Source organism: Ochotona princeps, chromosome X (assembly GCF_030435755.1).
Source record: "Ochotona princeps isolate mOchPri1 chromosome X, mOchPri1.hap1, whole genome shotgun sequence".
Classification (NCBI taxonomy): Eukaryota; Metazoa; Chordata; class Mammalia; order Lagomorpha; family Ochotonidae; genus Ochotona; species Ochotona princeps.
The window spans coordinates 107,348,908-107,376,253 of record NC_080865.1 but is presented as its reverse complement, the minus strand read 5'-3'; the positions used below and the strand labels follow the sequence as shown (position 1 = coordinate 107,376,253).

Below are 27,346 nucleotides of genomic sequence, written 5' to 3'. Positions count from 1 at the left end.
ATACTATACCATCTTGATTTTTGTAGCTTTATAGTAAGTCTTGCAGTCAGGCAAAGTGAGTCATCCAACTTTTAGTTCTTCAAAATAGAGTTAGTTGAATTCATTTTACACTAACTTCATTGTTCCTATAACAAATAAAAAAGAAAAGAGAGGCACTGTGGATGTGGAGATTCAGGGAAAATACAGTATTTATAGTCCATCCATACTAGATTAGTATTTTTGAAATGTTACTATGCTTTGGAAACATCTGGGCATTCATGCAAATTTCCAGTTTCTACCTGCAGAGACAGAGCTTGCTCAGCAATTGATTCTGATGTAGCCAACTACAAATTATCTCTTGAAATTTGTAAAACAATTGCATAGGGTGAAACAGGAACAAAAAACCCAAGCAACCTTTAGCATTGTTACTGGAATCTGAGTCCTCTTTGGTTTCTTTCATCTCCTGAATTCTCACTTTCATTTCTAACATATGTAACAGACCTGCCTCTTGTCTGAAGACATATTTATTGCTTGTGGCTATATATAATAAAAACAACGTAATTTTCCAACATAATTTTTACTATATCCTAAATCCTTTATTTCTGGAAAACCACACTTTGGAACTTGCTTCAAATTTGCTAGAACTCATTCTTTGGTCAGAAAGGCACCTACATAGATGGAACCACTGAGAGGCACCTCGGTACATTGTAGCAATGAAAGAAGACAGAAGATGTATGCCTCTCAGTGAGGGCAAAGAGTACAGTTGTGTCAGACCATGTTTAGCACACAAAATGAAAAAAAAAAAAAAGAAAAAGAAAAAGGCTCTTTTACCTCGTTTCTTCTCTTCTTCATTCTAGAGAAGAAAGTTCCTGCAGAAGCTCCTCCTTTTCTTGCTGCAGCTCCTGCAAATGCTGTTGGTTTTGCTCCAGTCTGTCTTCCAGCCACTGTAGCAGAGGCCCACTGACTGCTGACATCTGACTGCACAGATTCTTGGTGAACACTTAAACAGAAAAGACAGAGATGAGGAGAAACATTATCCACAGCCTAATCCCCAACAACAGCACTCCAATCATGAGCACAGAAAAAAAGTTGGGAGGAGGAGGTAGTAGGAAAAAAATGAGAGCAGGACTCATAAATGATTTTCAATGGCCAGCCAGGGGAAGACTGATAAGCTGAACAAGGCTATTTGTTTTGAGGCCATCAGAATATCCCTGGATTAAGAAGCCAGAGAGAAGTCATGCAATGCAGAGCACAAAGATAGTCAGCTCTTCCTTCTCCTTGGGCAAAAGGTTCAGTGACATAGAAAAAAAGTGAAAAACTTACAGCCTTATAGTAATCCATATTTCTTCTAAAGATTAGAATTAACATCTACATATTCTGTAAGGGTCTGAATAAAGCCTTTCATTTTTATTGTTTCAACATTTACTTACTGGGCCTGGCTTGATGGCTCAGCGGCGAAATGCTCGCCTTGCATGCCCTGGATCCCATAAGGATGCCAGTTTGTGTCCCAACTTCTCCACTTTCCTGCCTGTGGCCTGGGAAAGCGGTCGAGGACGGCCCAAAGCCTTGGGACCCTGTACCCGTGTGGGAGACCCGGAAGAGGCTCCTGGCTTCGCATTGGCTCAGCTCTGGCCATTGTGGCCGCTTGGAGAGTGAACCAGCAGATGGAAGATCTTTCTGTCTCTCCTCTTCTATGTAAATTTGCCTTTTTTTTTTAAAAGATTTATTTATTTTATTGGAAAGAAAATCATCAGTAATATTTCTGAAATCAGCAACAATATTCAAGGAAAACATTTTACCTGAGCCATTATGGATCTTGGTTACTGAGTCCAGATGTGTAAGGCTAAATGGATAAAATAGTTTAGGTTAGTGGCAAAGGAAACACTGAAAGGAAAACAAAATGGTGATGCACTATAACAAAATGATGAACTGCATGAGAGCTTTACCAGCTAAATTAAATTAATATGAATTATTTACGCTCCCATTGCTATGTTTTAATTATGAGGGAGATATAATTTTATTTGAAGATTCAAGAGACAATTCAAAGATACAATGATACAATTCTGAAATAATTATATCACTAAAACCTTAACACAGTACACATTTAATGGGCAAGACCCAGTGTTTGGAAACAGAGCTGTTAAGATGTTGTGGTTTACTTTATTTTCATATTTTAAAAAGAACTATAGCAGGAGAGAACCAGATGTTAAAAAGAGATTGTCACCATGGAATGTGAGAAGCCTGCTCTAAAGCTTTCTTACAGAGGTGAAAGGGAAGAGGGCTAAAGACAAAGGAGACAAGAAACTATGGACTAGTCCCGGCATAGGAGCAGGGATGAGTGAGGCGGGTACCTGTGGATCCTCCGGTATGCGTCCTGTTCCTCCTGACACAGGATTTTGGGCAACTCTACTGCTGACTCAAGGCATACTTTTCCAATGGTGACATGAGGTACAATATGGATGGGTATTTCAATTCTTTCATACCTGCAAGGTGATCAGTTCAGGTTGTTTTTTAACACTGAATTTTGTAATTCAAAGTTGTTTGTCCTTTTCATTGAGACTTTGTGACACAGCTTACTTCAAAGATTAAACATGGCTCTAACTCGTTAAGTGATTCAACTCCTGAGCATATAAAGTTCAAAATGTGTTCATCTGACAGCAAAGTGGAAGCCCACTTGCAGAGCCAATATTCTCTATTCCTAAAGATAATTCAAGACTACTTCTGCCAAATTTATGGAAGCCTTAGGAGTTCAAAGTTCTTATAATGTTTTCGCAAGAATTTTCCAGTGATCGCAGTGCATGAGGAAGAGAAATTGTAAATTCTTCAATGACTTTATCAGATTGATTCTATATAAGCTCATTTACATCTGTGGTCATTTGTTCTAACTTAGGGTTCATCAGTGGCCTTCATCTCCTGTTTTCTCCCCTGGGGGAAACATTTCACAGATGCCAGAGCGGGAAAAACAGATGTGCTTTTTATCAAAGCCAACCAATCTACATTCCACTGAAGGTACTCATACCGAAAACTTAATCACTGAACAATCCCATGGCACTATGAGGCCTCATTGGTTTGATGATAAAGCAACATGAACTCCAGCTCCTCTCACTCTTTTTCCAACCCAGTAGTGTGTCTGGGCCCTTTAACACAACTAGATAGAACACAAATTCCAAGAGACCTTTTTTTTTTCACACCCAAATAGTTAGGGAAGAATTTATGAAACAAAATTTCATGGTGGCTAGGTGGTTTGCAAAAGGCCACTTGGAATAAACACTATTACTGATGATTCTAGAAACGTTGAAGTAGTCAATGTGCAGCTGCCATTAGTTTACTTAACAATGTTGCTGAGTTTTCCAGCAACATGAGCAGAAATGGTTCTCAGAGGAAACCTCTAGAGCTTCTGACAATTTAAATTACAGCCCCAGAATCCGCACAGGTGAGAGTCCAAGCACACGCCAGACTCTGATTCTGATAAGAATAATCCTACTGTTGAAAACACCTAGAATATCTGGGCCAAGTAAAATGGGTTCTAAGCAAAGTCACTGTGAGAGCTACCAAGGCAAAGAGTAACTGAAGGAAATAGAAGAATCTAGAGACTGAGATTTAGGGACAGTTTTCATGAAAAGGTAGCTAGTAATTCTAGAGGAAGAAATTTATAATAAGTTGATAGAGGGAGGTGTTTGGAGCAGTAGTTACATTGCTTCCTGCGATGCCCACATCCCACACTAGAATCCCTGAGCTTGAGTCCGGAGCTCTACTTTGCTAAAGCAAGCCATGGGAAACAACAGCCGATAGCGCAAGTGGCTGAGTACCTGCCGCTCATGGGGGAGACCCTAACTGAGTTCTGGGCTCCCAGCTTTATCCTGGACCAGTGTTGGCTATTGTTAGCATTGGGGGAGTGAATTAGTGAATGGAAGATAATGATTTTTCTCTTTATCTTTTTTCAAAACAGGTTGAGTAGTTTTCAAAATGTTTATGGGTGTTGACTGATAAGACTGCAGTATCAAGGTGCAGCAGCTGAAATCCCAACAAATCAAAACAGAAAGTCACTGAAGAATTCATCCCAATTAGACTGAAGTTATAAATCTTCCATGGTAGCTGCCTGACGCAGAAAGGGACATGTGGTTTCTGGAGATTAGCATTATTTAGTCTAATGTCTATGGTTCTTTTAACAAATCTGACATAAGACAAAAAAGAGGAAGACATGAAGAACCAAGAAAATAATAAATGACCATGACAAAAAGTCAATAGAAGATTCATAGATAATATAATCAGTAGATAAAGAAGTTTACAATGACTACGAAAAATGTTAAAGGAATTTAAGGTGAAGTTGAACAAAAACAAATACAAAACCAGAAAAGTAGAACATAGTCATATAAGCTCTAAAAATGAACCCAATACAGTGACATCAGTAAAGTGGCTTCAGGCTGCAGTGGGAACAAGAGGGCAAAGATGCAAGGAAAAGAAGCAGCAGCAACTTGTTTAGGGAATTTTTAGATGACTAAAACAACATTGAGAATTCTATAAAAGAAATATTCTCAGAATATAAAACTCTGGTTGCTCTGAATGGTGAATGTCTTTCCTGGCATGCATCCACTCCTGTAAGAACTAGGAAAGGTGTCTTTTTTTTCTTTTAAACATTTCTTTATTTTGGGGGTTGGCACAGTATAATAGTAGACTAATCCTCTACCTGGAGCACCAGCATTTCATATGGGTGCCAGTTCATGTCCCGGCTGCTCCACTTCCCATCCAGCTCCCTGCTTGTGGCCTGGGAAAGCAGTCGAGGACGGCCCAAAGCCTTGGGACCCTGCACCCATGTGGGAGACCTTGGAGAAGCTCCTGGCTTTGGATCAATTCAGCTCTGCCTATCTCAGCCATTTGGGAAGTGCACTAGCAGATGGAAGATCGCTCTTTCTATCCGTGTCTCTCATTTCTGTAAAGTTGCCTTTCAGATAAAAAAAATATTTTTAATAGACTTTGTTTATTTTGATGGAAACATTAGAGAAAGAGATCTTCCATCCGCTGACTCATTCCCCAAATGGTCCCAGTGGCTGGAGCTGGGTCAGATTAGAGCTAGGAGCCAGGAGGCAGGAACTTTTCTAGAGTCTCCCATGTGGGTGCAGGGACCCAAGGACTTGGGTCACTTTCCATTGCTTTCCCAGGCACATTCATACGTAGCTGGAACAGCAGTAGAGCAGCCAGGATTTGAATCTGTACATATATGGGGTGCTGGCACCACAGGTGTAGGATTTACCCAATAGGCAATATTAGTGGCCTCAGTGATTATCTTAGTTGTCATAAAGATGCCCAATGGGCTAAATGAAAACAGATATAAACCACTAAATGAAATCAGAAAAGTCATCCATGAATTCAATGAGGATATAACAAAGATGTTGAAAATTAGAATTAGAATTACTGGAGCTAGAACACAGTAGGTCAACTGAAAATTTCACTGTAAAGTCAACAGAAGACTTTGTAAGTCAGAAAAGAATCAGAAAACTTGAAGACAGGTCACGGGAAATCAATAAATCAGAGGATCAAAAAGAAAAAATAATGAAGAAAGGTGAAGAGGGGCTGGTGCAATGGCTCAAGAGGCTAATCCTCCACCTTGAAGGACCAGCATCCCACATGGGCACTGGTTTGAGTCCCAGCTGCTCTACCTTCCATCCAGCTCCCTGTGTGTGGCTTGGGAAAGCAGGAGAGGAAGGCTGAAGCCCTTGGACCCTGCTCCCATGTGGGAGATCCTAAGGAGGCTCTCGGCTCCAGGCCATACTTCTTTCCTTTTTTATAAGTACTATTCCACTGGATGGATATGGAATTTGTCCATTCACAGACATGAATCTATACAAATCTAAAATCTGCATATGTAGTTTTTATTTTATAACTCACCAAAGAAAGAAATAATTTTGGTGAATTAATTACAATGAAGATACTGCTAAGATACCCAATATCTAAACTGTCAAAGATATTTCATCTCTTATAGAGCTGCTAATGGGTATAAGTACAAATATAGAGCTCTTAGTGTCTTACCAGCAAGAGAAATAAAACAAAAAAAATTAGAATAACCAATTCCCTGGACTGCAGATTAGCCCATTAACACACAGATACATCTCTGTCGTACTTACTCTGAACTCTTTTGAGCCTGTATGGATTGGAAGCAAGTGTAGAGTACTCGGCCAGTCTACAAAACAAACACACAAACAAAAACCCACAAAACAACAACAACAACAAAGGCAAAGATATGTCACACAAAGAAGGAGTAATCTTCAAACGAGGATAGCAACTTAGTAGACTCTAACTTAAAATCCAAAGTCGCCTCTGGAAGTGGAAGGTTCCAGAGATTCCAAAGACACAGAAATCAACTGATATAAGAAGCATCATATTCTCAGTCCACACAAGATGGCTAGAACCCAACAGCCACTTCAGGGAAACAAGGAATTGCTGACAAATGTGGAGAACCAAAAACGTAATAGATAGCATTTAAACTAGTATTTGGAAATTCCCAAACTTACCAATAACTATTTATAATAACAACAAATATGTAAGCATGACAAATCTGAAAGCACTTAAGTGAATTAGGTTTAAGGCATTGAATTTTAACATTTCTGGAAAGAAGTGATATTATATAGAATAATCATTAATACAGATTCTGAGAATATAACCATTGTACTAAATAGTTATACTCTTGGTATTGTTGAAAGATTTCGTATTGACAATGTCAAACAGTACTTTTCTTTGTTTGGACTGACATGTTAAAAATTTCTTGACATGATCATAATATTCAGAGAGAATTTAATTTGAACAGACTCCAAATAAGTAACAACAAAAGTAACCATGGAGCAAATCATTTAACTTCTCTGAGCGTCTGATCATTCATCAGTAAGACGTGAATATTCCCTATAGGCTTCTTGTCAGAGTCAGAGCACATGCACAAAATACTTACTAAGTACCCATCACTCAGTAAGTAAGAAAATGCTAGCAGTTGTGACTATTATTAGCTATCAAAATATGTAAAGAATCTCCATTCCATCACTGTGGTCAACCTCCATCATTTCTTGCAGAGGTCACTACAATAGCTTCCCAACTGGTGTCACTGATACCATGGATTTCACTTTCCCTCTCCAAGTCTATTGACGAATACAGTTCCTACAAGTTCTACTAAAACATAGTCACTTCCAGTAGCTCCTCAACTCAGTGACGAAGCTAAGGTCTTACAGGATCTGTCCCCACCCCATTATGTTTTAGTTCTGAAAAAAGATGACAGATTGAGTTACTGTGCAAATTGATACACTTCTGAGAAGAAAGAGACTAAATGACAAAACTGGGATTGACAGAAGCAAACTGGAATGTATGGTGACAGTCGTCCTCAGTCTGTTGTTGCCACACAATTTCCTCAATGCTCCACATTCAGTCTTTATACTGGGTCTTTATACTGGATATTTCCTCTGCCTGGCATGTTTTTCCTTCAAGAAAGTAATATGACCTATTCTCTAATATTCTTCAGGTTTTGACTCAATGATGTTTCTCATTGAAATATTTCCTGGCTATCATATTAAAACTGCAAGGATAATTTTCTCTACACAAACACATAGACAGAGGTAATATACACACACACACACACACAATACCTTTGTGTTTTTATCTTCTATGAAACAGGAGAAAATAAGCCCTACAAAGCCTTGATCCATCATCTGATACATGGCTTGTGTTCGAACATCTGCAAATACAGACAAAAACAGCCCACTCATGGGTGTTTCACTTTAAAATATACTATTAAGCTACAGTAATTAAAACAGCATGGTATTGACATAAAAACAGACATATAGAAAAGTGGAACAGAGATTCTAAAAGTGAACTGACACATTTCCAGCAACTGACATTTCATGAATGCTATGAACACACACTGGAGAGTCTTTTCTACAAATGGCTCTAAGGAAACTGAATGTTCACATGTAGAAGAACAAAACTAAACTGTCCATCTCTTATCATATGCAAAGACCAAGTCAAAATAAAGACCTAGATGTAGGACATGAAACTTTAAAGCTTGTAAAAGAAAACAGAGAACTGCTTCAGGACATTGGACTATGCAAGATTTTTTTTTTTTTTTCGGAACATACTCCCACAGTACAGGATATAAAGGTAAAAACAGACAAAGAGTCAAGAAAACATCAAAAGGATCATGTTGAACGAAGCCAAATCCACAAAGACAAACACTGCATGTTCTCCTTTATTTGTGGGAGCAATAATTTAAAAAACCAAAACCCAGTAAAATGAAAGAAATGCCCACAGCAGCATTGTTATAAATATAGTTTTGCATAATTGTTTTATATCTTTGTCAAATCAATGGTTAAGAATCTTACATTACCATAGTGCTAATAATTGGTGATTACTTTATAAGATACTGCACATGAATGAAATCATTTTCCATTCAATTATTGTTTATAATTGTTGTCTATTTCTACTAAACTAAGGTCTTTTGCTTTTTTCTTATTCTTCTAAGTATTAAGCGTTTTTTAAAGGTTTATTTTTATTGGAAAGCTGGATATACAGAGAGGAGGAGAGACAGAGAGAAAGATCTTCCATCCGATGATTCACTCCACAAGTGGCTGCAACAGCCAGAGCTGTGCCAATCTGAAGCCAGGGGGAGGGGGCTAGAGCCAAAGCCCAAGGTCTCCCACACGGGTGCAAAGTCCGGCTTTGGGTCGTCCTCCACTGCTTTCCCAGGCCACAAGCAGGGAGCTGGATGGGAAGCAGAGTTGCCGGGATACAAACTGGCACCCATATGGGATCCAGGGTAAGCAAGGTGAAGGCTTTAGCCATGAGGCTACCGTGCCAGGCCCAGATGCCCACATTTCATATTGGAGTAGAATCCTATTCTGCTTGCAACTAACCTCACTGCTAACGAGTACTATGAAAAGCAGTAGAAGATGGCCCAAATGCTGGGACCCCTGCCACCCACATCAGATTGAGTTTCAGGTTGACCCTGCTGCTATGGGCACCGAGGGAGTAACTCACCAGATGTCAGATCTTTCTTCCTCTCTGCTTTTCAAACATACAAATATAAATTAATTAGATAAATACATTTTAAAGGTCTATTTATTTCAAGAGCATGATTTTCCACCTGCTGCTTCACTCCCCAGATGGCCACGATGGTCAGGACTGGGCCAATCCAAAGCTAGGAGGTAGGAGCCCACTGCAGGGAGCTAGAGTAAAAGTGGAGCATCTGAGACTGGAACTAGTACAAATATGGGTTGCTGACACTACAGGCAGTAGTTTAACATACCATGCTACAATGCTGGAGGTAATAAATATTTTACTGGGTTAGTAAAATGTTAGAAAAAGTCTTCATTAAATAGTAAAGCTCTATTGTCTAGTCCAAGAGTATACCTGTTACAAAAATGTGATTTAGAAAGAAATTGCAAATATCAGTTACCCTCTAAAACTTGGTAATTCTCCCTGGGGACTTAGAAAGAGTGTGGAATGAGATTAAAAATATTTCATCAGAGAGCTCTTCTGTGGACAGCTTCTATTAAAGTGAATATATTAGATTTGTTACTAAAGGATGGACACGCAGAACTATCATGGTGGTGACTCTCAAGGGAAATCAGTTTATAGAAGTGATTCTGCTATAATTCAATTCAACATCCCAGAGACTAAAAGAAAATTTTGCTACATAAGAGGTGGGGAATTTTTTTTTCTGCCAAAGCCATCTGGGTGTTAATAACATCACCCACAAGCCATACACAAGGATTAATGTGGGGAGCCATGCAGTTGGGTCGGATGGCATGGGTGTGTGATGAGCATTGCTCCTTGGTTAGCAAGGCTACAAGGAGTTTCTAGCAGCGAGGCAAGGCCCGGTGGAATGTCTCTGGTCACCTCATTGCTGCCTCAGCCCATTGCATGGACACTCAATCACCTCTCTGATGTTTCATAGAATTCTCCTGAGGGTGGTATTGTTGTTTTTCTGCAAATGTGAAATGATTCCTGTAACTGGTATAACACCTCAAACTTAATAAAAGCATTCATCCTTTATTTGCATTTTCTGCTTTACAGATAAGCTGAAATGAATTTCAAAGGGTTAATATTTGAATAGTGACTTTCTCTTTTTTAATTTATACTTTTGATCATTTTTACTTTTTAAATGCATAATATCTTACACTGGATATAGCCTGTCATTGACAGAAAAGTTGGGGAGACAATAAGAACTTGTGACAAATCATTCAAATAACTAACGCTGCAAATAACAGCATGTTATTTAAAAAATCAGAGGCCAATTTTGGCCTACTCAAGAATTTGCATATATTTCTAGGCTTTAAAAATGATCACTTTATTTATGACTGTACATTAAGCTATTTATGTATGAAATAATTAGGAAAATGTATTGAGGGATTATGTTTACAGAGGACTTCATTAATGTGTCATATTTCTTAAATGTAAACATGTATTTTTAATGCATACTTAAGTATTGTTTAAGAAACTGAACAAAATTATACAGTTGCAGTGTTGTGCATGTTGTCAGTGACAAAATAAAGCCATTTTGTGGAAAAAAATAATTTTATATTTCATACATCCTCCTACAGGGATTTAAATTGCTGTTACTGTTTCATCGCAAACTTCTCACATTTTCTCTCTCGAGAAAATTTATTTATTCTCCATATTCTGAAGCTTTTGAGTGTCCATTTTTTCCTAAGTTCCTAGGGACTTTCTTTTTACCACAAAAACTTTAACATTTTCATTTTAACTTATTATCACACTGAAAGTAATTCTGCAGGTCTGTGGTGTTTCCAATTTCTCTTTCCTAAGTGGTTGGTGCTTAGTTCTTTGTGGCTGATGGTGATGCAAAGCAAATCAAGGTTGCAAGACTATGTTCACAAAAAAACAAAACAAAACAAAACAAAAATCACCTTTACAGGGACATTAACAAGCCAACTAAAGAATTTAAGGTCAATAATTTAAATAATCCTACTTTTCTTTAGGAAATTCATGCCAAAGACTATTTCGGAGCAAAAGCTCTGCAACTTGAGAAGAAAAAGATACATCCAGACATAAACCTACATATGCAGGGAATGCTAACAAATGTGACAATGGGAGAAGCAGATTGAGGCATTCCTTAAACTATTTGAGCTATTTTAAGTGGGAAATTATGACAGAATAAAATTCACGTGTTTTTTTATTATTGTTGCTAAGATTTACCCCTTCAAGCTGTGGACATTTGGCACAATGCTTACTTCCATATGACAGCACCTGAACCCAGCTTCCTGCGTGGAAGCATCCTGGGAGGCAGAGTTGATGGCCCCTGTCACCCACATGGGAGAGCTGGCTGTAGTTCACAGCTTCCAGGCATCTGTCTGATTGTCTCCATGTAAAATGTTGTTTTTCTAAAGTTTGTAGCTTCCCACTTTACCCTTTCCATTGAAAATACTACAATTTTATTAATCAAACATAGATACGTGCGGCTGGGCCCAGTACGGTGGCCTAGTGGCTAAAGTCCTCGCCTTGAACGTGCCAGTATCCCATATGGGCGCCGGTTCTAATCCCGGCAGCTCCACTTCCCATTCAGCTCCCTGCTTGTGGCCTGGGAAAGCAGTCGAGGACGGCCCAAGGCCTTGGGACCCTGCACCCACGTGGGAGACCTGGAAGAGGTTCCAGGTTCCCGGCTTCGGATCGGCGCACACCGGCCGTTGTGGCTCACTTGGGGAGTGGATCATCGGATGGAAGATCTTCCTCTCTGTCTCTCCTCCTCTGTATGTCTGACTTTGCAATAAAAATAAATAAACCTTAAAAAAAAAAAAGGACACCTCAGACCTACCACTATTATATTGCAGCAGCTTGGGTAAACCTCTCTCAGTAAGAAACAGAGCAGAGCTAATTATTCAATTAATTCAGTGATTTAACTGGGACAGAGCACCAGATAGTCCTTGAGGACCAATAAGAGGTTTTCCTTAGCCATTCATACTACAGTGACGATGAATGCAGAATTCACTACAAACTCAAGCCCATATGACTAGTAGTGTTCACAGTGGAAACAACACACAGTTGGGCTAACCTCAGCTTTGCCACTTACTTCACCCACCTGAGCCTTCATTTATTCTGCCATACAATAGGGGGTAAAGTCTCTACTCATGGGTTACCATCAGGATTAATGGAAATAATCCTTTGAAAACCATTGTAATGAATAATTAAGCGCTTATGAATATTAATTTGCTCTCCAAGTAATGTCATTCTACTTTCTTGAGAGACTTGTAAAGCAGAAAAAAAAGTTTTTCAAAAAGCGATAGATATCAAAAAGGAGCAAAGGCAGAGAAAAAGCAATCTACATGGATGGGGAAGCAGGCTAGAACACCAGTAGCAAGGACAGATTATGTGAAAAACACATTATAAAAGCCAGTTTTGTAAATGTCATTATTAACACTTTTGAATCTTCAGAATGGGAGTACTACTGGACAGTACTACCATTCAGCAACCAGCAATTTTCAGTTATACTTCTTTTTCTTTTTAAATATCAGTCCATTTGTCAGGCTTTAGAGTCTTCATTTCCTGAATACATATGAGTAATGGCATGCTGGGACTTACTCCATTTTTATGTTTACCAATTTATTTATTTCTATTTGAAAGGCAGAATGACAGAGGGTGAAAGGCAGAGAGAAAGAGGGGTAGAGAACGTGAGGTCTTCCATCTTCTGGTTCACTACCCAAATGCTTGCAGCAGCCAAGAATGGACTAGGTCAAAGGCAGGGGCTATGAACTCCATACGGGTCACCCCTGCAGGTGGCAGAGACCCAAGTACTCAAGCCACCATCTGCTGCCTCCCAGCTTGTGTGTTAGCAGACAGCTAGATGGAACAGAGTAGCCAGGGTTCGATATAGGAGGTGGGTGTACCAAGCAGCAGCATAGCCTATCACACCACCTTTTGTATGACATAAATGACATAAATCATTACTTCAAAATCATGGAAAAACATATTAAAATGCTGACATCTATTGAAGGATAATGAAATTTTGGCTTAAAATAACTATAGCTTATATAATTGAGCAGGAAAATGATACTTGTTTCTGAAACCAATAAACATTGCAACTTCATCATACTTACCAACATGTGAAGGCCAAACAGTTATATGAGGATGGGAATGATACCAGCCCACAACTCTCATGGGGCGACCTGTTAATTCAGCCAACCTGTGTGTCTGTCAAGGTATTTTCAAAAGGTGGAAATAAAATTTCTGATGTTAATAAGGACTCACAAAGCATCTTAAAGTTTAAAATAAAGCCTATTACAATTTAATGGCAACAGAAGGATGAATGAAACAATGGGGACACTCAGAATTTCCTACACTGTCCAATTAAAGGCCAAAGTTTTCCTAAGATTTATTTTGTTTTATGTTTGATGGCAAAATGACAAAGAGAGGGACAGACACAGACACAGACACACATAGACATGCAGACCTTCCATGCACAGCTTAGGGTGGGGCCAGAGCAAAGCCAGCCGGGCCTGCTGTGCAGGCAGCAGTGGCCTAGCACTTGGGTTGTCTTCCAGTGCTTTCCACACATGCAGGCAGGGGGCCAGGTTAAAAGTAGAGCAGCTGGAAGACACCAGTGCCCCACTATGGGGTGCTGACATCATAAGTGGCAATTTGAATTTTACACTACAACAATGGCCCCAAGGGTTTTTATTTATTTGTTTACTGAAAGAATCCACGTGTCACCTACTATTGTACATAGTTAATACAGTTTAGATCCTGTTTGATCACTCAAATCCCCACCACTGTGCTACCTGCAAAGCTTTAGAAGTCACTTCCGTTATGAACTTATGAAGCGGTCACTTCCTAGACAGCTGCTGCTGCTCTTCCAACAAATGCCAATTAGTCTTCCTGCCAATGACTTACTTCAACAATTCTTTTTGTAAAACCAAATCTGAGAAACAATACATTTTAAATATAATGCACATTTCAGTTTTCAAATGCTGAAAAATTATTTAACTTTACATACATCTACTCATGTACAAAGCTATTTAATTTCTTTTAGTTCATTTCTTCAGCTACAGACTGGGAGAAATAATGTTTCACATAACAGTGAAGCATAAATGAGGTAATCCACACAAAGTGTTCTCTCTAGTGCCCAGCAACTAGTAGTAGCTTAATAAATGGTAATTGCAATGTTAAAGTTAGCAACATGAAACAATAACTCGAGCCATCGGCCCCATTTGGGGGATGGACTAGCTTCAGTTTGAAGGTATAACAGATAATCATGTAATACATCGTCACGGCCTCAGATTTGATCTCAGTAAAGTTTGTGTTTTAAATACAAATGACTGGACTTTCTGTTTCAGGCCAAGACAGTCACAGAGACTAGACTTACCTTCCTGCCTCAAATAAAAAACCTGGACAACACACAGGAAGCAACAATTTTCAAGACAGTAGTCAGCATGCAAGGAAGGCCACGTAGATGGGAAACAAACAACGTGAACACTGGAGAAGATATCTAGGCGAGGAAAGAAAGTTTGTTTTGGTGTTAGCAAGGCTCAAAAGGAACAAACCAATCGCAAGCAACTCAACAGCTTCTTGTACACAGCTGAACAGCCCTCTAGCCTGACTGCTCTCTGGATGTGTAACAAAACAGAGTTACATGTATCAGGAACAATGCTCGGGCTCCTAATCTAATTTGTAACATGTATCCTTTAGGGAAAACTATGTGAGGGGCACTAAGATCTGTCTGCATGGTTTTTGCGACTTTGTATGACTTTGTAATTGTGTAAAAATAGGTTTTAAAAATTAGAGATGCCAAAGGTATACAACAAATCCAGAAATATAATTACATAGAAATATTGAAACAAAACCTTGACTGGAAAACCAACACACATGCCATGGATGAAATAGAAAAAAATCTTCATCACAAAAGACCAATTTTCTTAATATCTAGAATTCTTGTAAGTTATTAACTTACAACAGAAAAATGGGCAAAAGATATCAGATAATTCAGAAAAAAATTAAAACGACTCTTTAAAAATGTAAATAGCTGATCAAATTTACTCATAAGAACATCATTCGTTAAAATTGCAAAGATCAGATTTTTTGCTGATCTGATTTTCCACAACCAGTCTTTGATAACCTATGACATTACTGAGCATTGAGAAACAGGTTTCTTATATATTACCGGCAAATCTTTCATACCTACATGTACATATCACCTTTGCCCCATATCACCTTCTGAAATGAGCTCTACAGAGATGCACATATTTGTAAAACACAGAGTATATATGTTATTTACTACATGCCATCATCAGGATCAGACAGTTCTATATAATGAAGAGACACAGTGAATGAACAAAGGAAACAGTATAAGCTAGCATTAAGTATTAGATACTTTTCTCAAAATGAAATAGTTACATATGATTTTATATATACACTGAATTCATCCATAAGAATACATGAAAAACTGCTAACTTGTTCATATCTTAAAGACCGTCACTGGCAGAACTGGACACAGAGGCTGGACAGAAATACTTTCTATGCCTTTTTTGTATTTTTTACACTTCATCTCAGCCAAAAGGCTGAGAAGCGATACCTTTTTTGTACTTTTTCAAGCTTATTGCTATAGACGTGTACCATCGACTTTTAGAAAGAACTGTCTACTTGACCACAATATTCACCACTTCAATGCCACTGGTGTAAATTTGTTACAGCTAGGGTATACTGTCCAGATCACAGGAAGCAAATGTCCTATATGATCACACTTGGATTATATTTAACATGGAATATCACATTCAATTCTTAGAATGGCAATTTTTGAGGGGAAGTCTCAAAGGAAATCTTTCCAAAGGGTAAAGACTAAGATCACGAGAAACTTAGAAATCCCATATGAGAACTGTAAGCAAGGATCAGGTGGAAAAGGAAGAGGTATGAAGACAGCAACGCAGCAGGAAACAAACAACTGCATCGAAAGGGTCAATATTACGATTTGTTACCAGCTGCCAGAAAGATAAATGGGAAACCTAAGCAGAGTATTGCGGCCTAGAAGCCCAGAGCATATAAAAGCTTCTTATTGACTTCTAAGGATATCTCTGCCTCTGTTGAGGCTGCAGACAACTGCTCTGGAGAAATCTCCACTCGGTCCTTCCTCTTGTCAGAACGTCGCAATATAATGACAGAATGAATGTGAACAATTCTGACAGTGTCAACCTAAAGAAAAAAATCATAGAAAAGGTTACACATCTCCATTCGCTTACAGAGTGGTATTACATTACAATAGCAGGTTAAGGATTCCACTTTATAACTCACAGTTTTCTCATGGTTAATGAAATGCTTCAAGATACCCAACCTCAACACACATGAGTACATTTAATAAGAATTTTTAAAAAAACCTGCAAAGCTAAATTTAGATCAACAATGGAATTTTGCTTTGAAAAAACAACATAATTATTTGATTTACAACCATGTGCAAGACATTGTGTCACAGAAAGGAACAAAAAGTGTTCAAAATACTAATCACAGGTCCTGGTGTAGCAGCCTAGTTACTAAAGTCCTCCCCTTGCATGCACCGGAATCCCATATGGATGCTGGTTCTAATCCCATGGCCCCACTTGCTTTCCAGCTTCCCGTTTGTGGCCTGTGAGGGTGGTGGGTGATGGCTCAAAGCCTTGGGACCCTGCACCCGTGTGAGAGACCCAGAAGAAGCCCTGGCTTCGACCACTGCGGCCACTTAGGGAGTGAATCAGTGGATGGAAGATCTTCCTCTCTGTCTTTCCTCCTCTCCGTACATCTGACTTTCCAATAAAAATAAAATAAATCTTAAAAAATGCTAATGATACACTTGAGCAGCAAGTAACATACATGAAACTATATTAAAATAATGTAGAAAATGAACGCTATGAAAACTCGGAGGAAAGAAATCACTTAGATTAGAAAAAAAATTTTTATAGCAAAGATAGGCAATTACATCTGCTCCTTGACTGCTGCTAGTCTCTCCATCTACAGGTAACCAAAAGAGCTTTGAAAGCAATCAAAGGTGGAAGTGAGTTATCTGGAAGAGAAAACAGCTAACGGAGTTGGACACAGAGCTTGGGCTGGAATGGAAGAGGGTAAGTCTGAGAAAATCAAGGGGAGACTATGCAAGGGTCTTGGATGATTTGAGAAAAAGCTGGAAGGATGGGAATCATTTTAGATAGAAATAAGATGAAGTCCGGGACTAAGGAGATGGCAGAGAAAGACAAAACTGATTTCAGACAAGATACGGCAGCTTATGAACCACGGGTGACAGGAGACAGAAAATTTCCAGGTTAAAATGAGGCTGATGATAGGAGACAAATCTTAACTTTAGAAAAGTAAAGGATGGAAGACGAACTCAATTTCAGATCTGGGACGAGAAGATTTATAATGTGGCAAATGTTAGCAGGCAGCTGAGATAATAGATCAGGCTCAAACAGAATCCATCGGGGAGTCAATGAGGTTTTTATGAATTGATTAAAAAAAAGAGAGAGAGAGAGAAAGAAAGTGTGGAGAGAAGGAGCAGAGGTCTGAACATAAACTAGGAAGCCCCAGACTCCTGGGTTCAGCCTGGTCCAGTGGGTACAGTCATGTGGGGAGTGAACCAGTGCATGGGCTGGAATAAAACAGCCTAGGAAGACAGGCAGAGAAAGCAAAATTGGAACAATAAAATGATTCGAAACTTTCAGCAGAAGTTATGAGCCTGGCACTGTCAGATGTTGAAGGCTTTTAAAGACAGATCTGCTATCTACATCACAGCAGCCACTGGGCACACAGGTCTACTGAGCCCTTGAAATGGGGCAAGTCTGAATCCAGATGTACCACAGGTATGAAACAGACACTGGAATTAAAGGGCAAAAAAAAAAAATGTAGAGTAGCTCAACATTTATAGACTATTTACTATAGTAATCCTTCACACTTATTATATCCAAAAGGTCATATAAACTTGAATTAAAAGATAAGTTTCTCTGAGAGCAAAAAAATTGAGAGCCACACACAAGGTTTTGAATGTTTTGAAGATACTTCCATATTTCTCACTGACAAGCAAAGAGTTTACCTCTTTTCCACATACAGACAAGCAAAGATTTTGTTTTCTATAACCTGCTTTCAACTTTAAGTTTTTCAAATACAAAAATTTAAAGCTAGTGATCCATTGAAAAGTCTGTACAGCATCTCAAAAGACTTGTATGTTCTGGCACTTTCCCCTATATATACCACGTGGTCCCATTTTATACCTCGGTGCCTTGCACACACAGCCCTTTCTATCTAAGACGCTTTGTACTTCCATTCTCCCTCACCTTGCGAACCCTTTCACGTTCTTTCAGTTTCCAAATTTTCTCTTCCATATGACTTCTTTGCGTAATTACACTTATTCCTGCTAGAATGTATACTGTTAGGTTGTGATTTATATGCACAACTTTCTCCCATAGCAGAATGGAAGTACCTTCAGGACAAGGACTATACAGTATCTAGCAGGCACACAGTATACAATAAAGAAGATTAAAAGCAGAGTTGGCAAACCTACGACCTTACAACATAGATAACAAGAGGCCACAGAGAAAAGGACAACAGCTTACAGTGCTAAAAGACAGTATTTGCCGAGAACTCAATATTCAAATGTTTCACCCAAAAATGGAAAAAAAATAGACATTGCAGAAGACCTAAAATGGAGAGAATTCATCATGAGCACAGACATACTAGAGGAAGGAAGGACTAACAAGCACTACAAAAGGTATTAAATATGTGGGCAAATACAAATACCTACAATGGAAGGCAACGATAATCTAAGAGGTGGCAGGCTATACATGAAATTAAAATGTTCCAAGAATCAAGTACAGATGGTCTCTGACATAAATGGTTTAGCTTATTTTATGATAGTTGTTAAAGTAACATGCATTAACAAGCTTGGTATAAAAGCAAGTATACACTAGTAGTATCAGAAGATGGAGACTGAGTAGTGTTTCTTGCAGACACGCATGTCATGTGACAGAGTCCCTGAAGAAGCTGTGGCTTAGGACAGGAAGAGAGATGCTTTCTTTGATATGTGTTCAGGTGTAGAACTTTGAATATTGTGGGACTAAGTATATGTAGTTGTTGCTTGGTAGTTTGCTAGGAGGGGAGGAAACAATTCATTTTCATTTTAGTTTACAGAAGTTCCATATCTGGGATATACTGGAGAAAAACATGTACTGGTCTTCTACCATAACTAGGCTGAGAAGCATTATATTAGACCCTTAAAAAGGCTTGGGTAAGAGCACACAGAAGGAAAATCAAGGGAGACTAGGAAGCATGAGTAGAAACTGGGGTTCAAGATAAAGAGATAACTGAGAGCTAGATGTGAAGATCTTAAGGAAGGTGGGAGAAGAACCAGAAAATAGGCAGTGAGAAAAAGCAAGAGAAGGTTAGTGACAGTTAACTATGTAAACCTGATCCACTAACAATAATTTGCTACCAAACAAAACCCCACAAAGAGGTCTTCTTTCTATATCTGATTTGACTAGAAAGAACCCACACAACACAAACTGAAATCACCCCATAACAGAAATCCCTTCCCACCTGCCAGGTTCCATCACGTAAAATTCTAGCACACATACCTTTTCTGCAACTGTGCGCATTTCATTTCCAGTATATGCAAATTTGAAGTCACTCCTGTTGGGGATAAATTAGGAAAAAGGGAACTAGGGCATTGAATATTTTTAAAAGAAATTAAAGTAAAATAACAGGACTAACAGTGTGTAATGCAACCTTAGTAAGACGATAGAAATAAGAACCAGTACTAAAGCTGCACTCATACAAAGCTCAGTTCCCAGAGTGGTAGGTATTGAGGATGTAGGGCTCCGAAGTATACTTTGCTATGCTTTGAAATTAATAGTTACCCAAAGGTTGAAGCAGGTCAAGCTGCGAAGCTGCTGGGGATCTGTGGGATGTGGAGGGTACATCACACGGGGAGGCAGAAAGCCAGAAACAATTTGCATGCATAAACACAAAGCCAACTGCTGGTATCTCACTGACATTTTATAGGAGACAAAGTTAAAACATATCAAGCACAAAAAATGGAAACTAGCAAAATGCACTGCTAATCTTTGCAATATCCCGCTTTTATATAAATCAAGAAAGAAATTTCTCAGGTTCATTTCCGATTTGATCCTGCAACCATATTTCTCAGCTAAGGGCACATGCACATCTGAAGCAAAAATTCTTCGGTAAGTAAGAGCTGGAACGAAAGACACAAAAAAATTGAACCATCAGACGGAAGATCTTCCTCTCTCTCTCTCCTCCTCTCTGTATATCCGCCTTGCCAATAAAAATAAATAAACCTTAAAAAAAAAAAACGTACCAACTAGGGAGCTTTGCTATTAAAGAGACTATTTAAGATACTATGCATACATATCATTTGTTACAAGTTTCAATAAACAGTGACTTAGAAGACATGCGTAGAGCAACATCGTCTTACCTCGTCTCATCGTTCAACTAGAATGGGAAAAAGTAGAAAACGTTATTGCTCACATTATGGTTATGGCTGTTTCATGTACAGGGATGCAATTATATGAGAAATAGGATATGAATGGCTGGAGACTGTGAACAGCTAAGGTGCATTTCCTCATCCCCGTTCCTCCCTGTACACCATTTCACGCAGCGCAAACTTTAGCTTCCTTTGAAAGTCCCATGGTTTCTTAGGTTCTGGGATCTGCTTTGTGCAAATCCGTGCTTCCCTAGAGGGGCAGGTAAGGCCTTCTAAATGCGGTTTTCTGCTTCCCAGGACTCTGATGTCTTCACCATACTATGATGTCTTTTTGGTCTGACCTGCAGTTTTTTTTCAAATGGGTTAAATAACCCAAAAGCTAAAGGAAAGCCAGGTCCTCCCGGGCGTTCTGCAATATCGCTGGGAGCTTGCGATACAGCTAAACGGTGGACAAGGATCTGCCAAGGTCCTGGTGCTGCCGGCCCCCACCCGGGGCCATCCTAGGACTGTGCAGCAGGGTTCCAGCAAGGCTGCGTGGACCTACTTACCTCCCCTATGCAGAGTCCCATCACCTCCTCCTTCTCTGTGCTCAGAGCATGGTTGAGACAAACTAGGAAGGCGTCAGACTCGAGATGAACCGCCTGCACTGCCTGTACCACCTGCATCGCCATCTTGCTCAAACCCAGCTCCCGTCCGCCTCGGGCCCACTCCAGCCTGACCAACCGGCTGCTCGGGTGCAGCCTCCCCCGCGGCCCTGCTCCGAGCTCCGCCCATCTCCGGCCCGCAGCGCGCCCCTTCCTCGGGGGCGGGGCTTGAGCTGGTGGGGGCGGGGATGGGCGGAGGGGGAGTGCTCTACGGGGGCGGGGCGCGGCTCGGGCCGACGCGCGGGGGCGGGCCCCCCCAGCAGCACCTGGGAAGCAGCGGTTGGGGCAGGCGTGCCCGTTGGGCTGGCGGGCGGTGGCCGGCCGGGGTCGACGCGACGAGGCCGAGCGACAGGGGTGGCAGGGAGGGGGCGCTCTCGGGCCACAGGCGGCCGTGCGGGTTCGTGGAGCGGCTCCCGGTGGCCTGGGTGGACGCCTCCGCCGCGCCGGCGCCCATTTTCCCCGTCCGCTAACGGGAGTGCTGCGCGGCCTACACGTCTCAGGGGCAGCCCTTTGAGGCGACGTCGCCACGGACGCCAGCCTCCTGAGCCAGGGAGACTGTTTTTCGCAAGTCGGTCCTAAATAGTTACGATTTTGTTTTATTTTATTTACAAGTCGCAGCCTTTGAACCTTGTACAACTCTCCCTGGACCACTTCCGGTTGCAGGCGATCCGGCTTGTAACTTCGGTTCGGGTGACCTCGGCCCGGGATGCCCCCCGACTGGCCACGGGCTCTCGTCGCAGCCGCGGCTTGAGTTAGTTGGCCCCGGGCTGGGGAATCTGGAAATTTTAGCCTAGCGGTTGTTGAAGCGGAGTAAATAGCCCAAGAAACATTATATTCATGTGAGTAACCTTCTGCAGAAACAGTGCTACACTGTGTCTGAAACAGTATCAGCTTGGTGGCTACTACTTTGAACAAAGGCCTGTAGCCACCTGTGTGATACAGGGAACGGGGAATCGGGAGGCCTCAGTTGTGCTCGATTTGTGTAGACCACATTTGGCATCCAGGATGCAACTCTTCTCAGCATTCCTTGTCTTGACGATATGGTGAAGTTATATATAAAAAAGAATTGTATGGCAAAGTTGCCGAGGGACAAAACTCCAGATCTTCCCGCTCACAACTTTTTGATATTGTGTGTTTTTGCAGCGATTCTAGAGCAAAGGAAATTATGACTATATGTCGCCGCCTCAGCCTATTCACGTGGATGTTTGTTGATTTCTGTTTGTATTCTACCTGGTTGCAAAGCCATTCCCAAGGTGCTGCTTAAGAAGAGCTGACGCTTTGCTCTTTTCTCCGAAGTCAGTGCCAGTGCAGCTACTCCCAAGTACTGCTCCGATGCAGAAGTGATCTGTAATAGATGAGCCAAGCACCCCCGTTGGTACCTAACGCTCTGTGATGATACGGTACATATTTTGATGAGCAACTTTGCTAATGATGAAAGCTGGAAATTTTTCAAATGTGCAAATTACATTGCACTCATCAAAATGTGCCTACATTTTGTTACTAAGTCATTATTTGCAGTCGCTGTGTCTGCCTGGTGGCTCTGCCCTCAGCAGACAAGAATGGGTAGTTTGCTGATTGTGTTTGTCGATGGGATGTCTTCAGCTTTGTTTGTCCCTGGGTTTAGGCATCGCAGAATTATGTTCTAATTATATTATAATCATATTATGCAGTGGTTGGATGCCTTTTATGACTGAAAACATTGAAATTTATTGTATTATTTTCTTTATTTGAAAGTGAGAAAGAGAAGGATAGACAGAACTCTTCCATCTACTGCTTCATGCCACAAATGCCCGCAGCAGTCAGAGCTAGGTACACATGAACAGGAATCTGATATAGGATGCAGGAATCCCAAGTGGTGACTTAACTGCTACACCAAATGGTCACCCCAGGAAGGTTAGGAGCAGGCACTCTACTGTGTACTTACCTATCCAGTGTACATGATTGCCAAAAATGGAGTCAAGCTTTGCAACTGCCCACATCATAATGCTCCGTGAAGCGTATGCAAATCAAATGAGTCAATAGATGTAAAAATATGTCTTCTATAAGTGCTATTCTGACTGACATACCCTTAAATTTCATGTTATACATTAGGAAACTAAGATGGAGAGGAAGTGACTTGCCCAAGGTTACAGAGATAGGAAGTGGCAGGCTCAGGATTGATTCATGGGGCAGGAACATTCCAGGGCCAGTGTTCTGGGTGATTTCACTCATTGTAATGAGATCAGATTATTACTTGGCTTTCAACTAAAATAATTGTGTTCAACTAATTAGTTTCTAAAACCCATCCAAACACCTGAAAATGAAAGCAATCCATAGTTTGTTTTTAAAATGAAAGAATTCCTTGTCTAAAGTAAAAATCATTTTTGTAAATTACTACCCAAAGAAGCACTTATGTGTTATCCATTTATAGCCCAAATTACAAAATTGCAAGCTGAGAGTTGTCTTGTCTAGGCCAGTGTACTCTCTGGCCATAGCATCAGGGTGACTCCCATGAGAACAGGGTCTTTAACTAACTGGATGAAAATGCTTCATCTAAACATTTTTTGGAAGCCACTTGTACTTGCAGCTGGTAATATTTCATCAGTTGCACAAGTTTATAGTCCATGCATTGGGTTGTACTTTGGATCGGAGTTTATCCTGAGGTTTTTAAGTTCATCTTACTTCAAGGAGTCCTGAATTTGTAAACAGCCATTACGTGCAAAAACAAATAAAAACAACAAACCATGTTCTGTAACCAAGTGAATTTAGGAAATGCTAAATATCATAAATTTCTTTAAGATTTATTTTATTTGAAAAACAGTTATAGCTAGGAGAGGCCAGGAGAGAGAGAGAGAGAGAGAGAGAGAGAGAGAGAGAGAGAGAGAGAGAGATTTTTCAATCCACTGATTCATTCCCCAAATGATCACAAATGGCCAGAGCTGAGCTGATTCAAAGCCAGGAGCTCAGAGCCTCTCCCCCGAGGGCACAGGATCCCAAGGCTTTGGGCCATCCCCGACTGCTTTCCCAGGCCACAGGCAGGGAGCTGGATGGGAAGTGGAGCAGCTGGGACATGAACTGTCATGCTTATGGGATGTTGGCATTGCATGCAGCAGCTTTACCACCTACACTGGCTTAACCTGTTATGCCACAGTGCTGCTGCATCCCCCTTTCTACTTGAAAAAGAAATTAATTGGGCACACTTAATCTTCCATGCCCAAAATCTAGGCTTTAATGTATTTTATTTGGACATTACTGGGTTTTTCTTTGTATCTGCTTTCCTAAGCTATGGAGAGGAAGAGAGACAGAGTCATTGTATCTGCTAAATGGGAAAAAAGGAGCTTGAGAAAAGATATATAGTAGAGTAGCAACAAGCTTATGCCTGGACAATTTAATCTCTAGCCATGGATGATCATAACTGCCGCTCTGGCCCTCTCCTCCCACTGTACATGTATTTATCTGCTTGTGGAAATATTGAGCAGTAAGATCAAGAAGTGTATCATTGCTGTTGAACAGCAGGCAGCATACCATTCTGTATTTGGGAGGAGACAGGACTTATGAAATGAGAAGATTAAAATATGAAAGCTGATTTATAATTAGCATATAAATCTGCACTTTAAATAAGTACTACCTACAACAGCAAGAACTTTAGGAAGCTTTCACAGAAGAGGCAGGCCATGGGCTATACAATAATATTAAGATAGGCATGGGGTCCTTGGGTGGCATTACGGGCATTGTATGAAATGAGAATATTCGCCTGGCATTTATCGGGAAATATAGTCCAGATACAAATGGTAGTGATGGTGCTTGCTGGAATTAGTGAGAGAGGATATGCACATGGAAGAAACCCAAGGTAACTCTTAAGTTTTGAGTCTGTAGGATCAGAAGAGGTGGTATGGGAATTGGTCCCACCTTAGATGAATTTGAAATGTGAGAACACATGTACATGAAAACTAAGGGTACAAGTGGGTAAAACAAGTGTGATCTGAGATGAGTCACAAACAGCAGATCATTTGGGTGTGTCAGTGTACATCATACTTTCCTTTGACAGAAGATAAACGGTTTTCAATGACAAGCAGAGAGAGAAGACAGAGAAATTGTTGTCCTTGAGAAGAGAATCTGGTTTAGGTCAATACCTTAACGTTTCCTGGTCTGCCTCATGCTACAAAAGGTAGAAAGACAATGAAACTGTGCCATGGAATCCAGAGAGGTTTTTCTGGCCTTCTGCTTTGGAGAATCAAAATTAAACCTATACCTCTGTGGAGAAAAGGGCTTCTGCAACATCCTATAGCATTATTAAAATGAAACAAGGACATAGATAAGCAGCTGTCATTTGCTCTCACTCATCTCCAAATCACCATGGTCCCTACAGTTTCACAGCTTAGATGTTCCATGAAACTACCTTAAATATTTTTGCTGATATGAAAATTATCTGCTGGAAGTGGCCAGCTATTAGAAGTAACCTGTCTCTTAAACTGACAAACAGGTTCTTTTCCTTAAAACGAAATTTTATTTCAATGTAGAATGCCATGAATATTATTTGACCTCCAGAATGTTACCTTCTGAAAGGTCACTGGAAGTGGCTTTTGCTTGCCTGTCTTCCTGCCAGAAGCCATGTCTTTAGGCATGCTGTGATGCACATTCTGCTGCTAACTGCATTTTGCTAGATGCTGCTTTGTGAAGTCTTGCCCAGCCTCCTACAGTGCCAGTTCCACGTTCCCACAGAACTCATTACTTATCCGAATTCTTGAATGTTTTGCTTTAAAAATTAGCATTAAGAACTCTGCGTCAGTGTCACTTCAGTTGTCTTGCAAAAAGTTTCATGTGCCCTTACTTGTATTTAGGCGATTCAGATATAGATGAAGTTTGATTCTGGGTGGTAGTTGCTAGTCCCAGGTCACCTTATTCATTGCTGAGTGCATTCAAACCCCAAAAAGTCACACCTGTGTCCTGTGCGCGGGTGCTGCAGGCTTAGGTGGAGAAAAGCAGGGCTAGAATTGGAACCCAAAGCCCAGAATGGCAGGAGAGGATGTGGGGGCTCCACCCGATCACCTCTGGGTTCACCAGGAGGGTATCTACCGCGACGAATACCAGCGCACGTGGGTGGCCGTCGTGGAAGAGGTAACTGTTTACATTTTGTTTATTTTCTTTTGGTTTCATGCAACTTGTTTTTCATCAAGTCTCAATATTCTGAAGTCTTGTTTTATTTTCAATCATTCCTTTCCATTAGGAGACGAGTTTCCTAAGGGCACGAGTCCAGCAAATTCAGGTTCCCTTAGGTGACGCAGCTAGACCAAGTCACCTTCTTACCTCGCAGCTGCCTCTCATGTGGCAACTCTACCCAGAGGAGCGCTACATGGACAACAACTCTCGCTTATGGCAGATACAGCATCATTTGATGGTACACAAGTTGCTCAACCATTCTGCATTTATATGGGGCTCTTTTAGGAGAGTGAGTACTCTATTAAACTTGTTGTTTTTTCACAGGTCAGGGGAGTACGGGAGCTGTTGCTTAAGCTTTTGCCTGATGATTAACGTGGTATGTATTCCTGCCTCTTCCCATTTCCCTTGTTGTTTTCACTCTATTCAGTTGTAGTGATTTTAACGATTTTTTTTTCCAGGTGCTGGAATTCTAGGAAGATATGCTCCTTTGTTCTGTTCAGTATATGGCAATCACTTCATCTACCACTGCAGTGCATCCACCCTTGAGCCTGGTGGGAGGGAGTGGGTTGAAAGACTGCTCACCAAACACAGAAGTATAGGAAGGGTCATGAAGACTACTGCAAGTGAAACTACAGCGAGGGTTGTGCAGGCAGAAAGCGGGTCAACAACAGCACTTAGTCAGGATACTTAACATGAAATTGACTCCTTTGGAGATTGCCATAGAGCCTCTAATGGACATCATCGGCTGGAACTGGGATCTGATGAGTCCCACAAAACTCAGCACCTGCTACAGAACACATGCCCTGATCATCAAGGACTTGGTCTGATTTAGAGAGAAGAGAGCAGCTCCTAGCAGCATCAACATCTATTTGTCGCATATTTGCCCTGCAACAATTCACCTGCCTTTCCTTCTCCCATCCTGTAAATATCCTAAGTTTCCCCCAGTGTTTCCCATCCCAGTACTGACCTAATTTGGATCTACTGAGAACCTAGGATGATCTGGGGAAAAATGATTATTTGCATTGGTGAAATTAACCACAAAGGCTGCTAGGCCTTTTTTCTTTGTGAAATTATGCCTTCAAATTATTAGAAGCTTCTGATCAAAATAGTGGGCACATAAATTTATTCTCTTGTTATAGATATTTTA

General features: G+C 40.5%; 2 protein-coding genes across 3 annotated transcripts; one reads left to right on the top strand and one right to left on the bottom strand.

Annotated features, from left to right (window-relative positions):
• BRCC3 (BRCA1/BRCA2-containing complex subunit 3) lies at positions 1-21,087 on the bottom strand. Its single transcript, XM_004598885.4, has 11 exons — positions 20,965-21,087; positions 20,408-20,424; positions 19,548-19,602; positions 16,030-16,149; positions 13,065-13,152; positions 7,605-7,693; positions 6,102-6,157; positions 2,331-2,462; positions 1,779-1,822; positions 811-979; positions 1-125 (listed from the first exon to the last, which is right to left on the bottom strand). The coding sequence occupies exons 1-10, from the start codon at positions 21,085-21,087 to the stop codon at positions 828-830; spliced, it is 876 nt and encodes a 291-aa protein (XP_004598942.1). The 3' UTR covers positions 1-125; positions 811-827.
• On the top strand, positions 21,024-26,804 carry MTCP1 (mature T cell proliferation 1). 2 transcript variants are annotated; one of them, XM_004598884.2, is made up of 5 exons: positions 21,341-21,899; positions 26,006-26,157; positions 26,267-26,437; positions 26,524-26,575; positions 26,658-26,804. In XM_004598884.2, exons 2-4 carry the CDS (start codon positions 26,053-26,055, stop codon positions 26,569-26,571), a joined length of 324 nt encoding a protein of 107 aa, XP_004598941.1. In that variant the 5' UTR covers positions 21,341-21,899; positions 26,006-26,052; the 3' UTR covers positions 26,572-26,575; positions 26,658-26,804. The 2 variants fall into 2 exon arrangements, 1 of the variants encoding a protein (XP_004598941.1); XR_009244576.1 differs by lacking the exons at positions 26,006-26,157; positions 26,524-26,575; positions 26,658-26,804 and having other exon boundaries at positions 21,024-21,899; positions 26,267-26,405.
• The last annotated feature ends 542 nt before the right edge of the window (positions 26,805-27,346 follow it).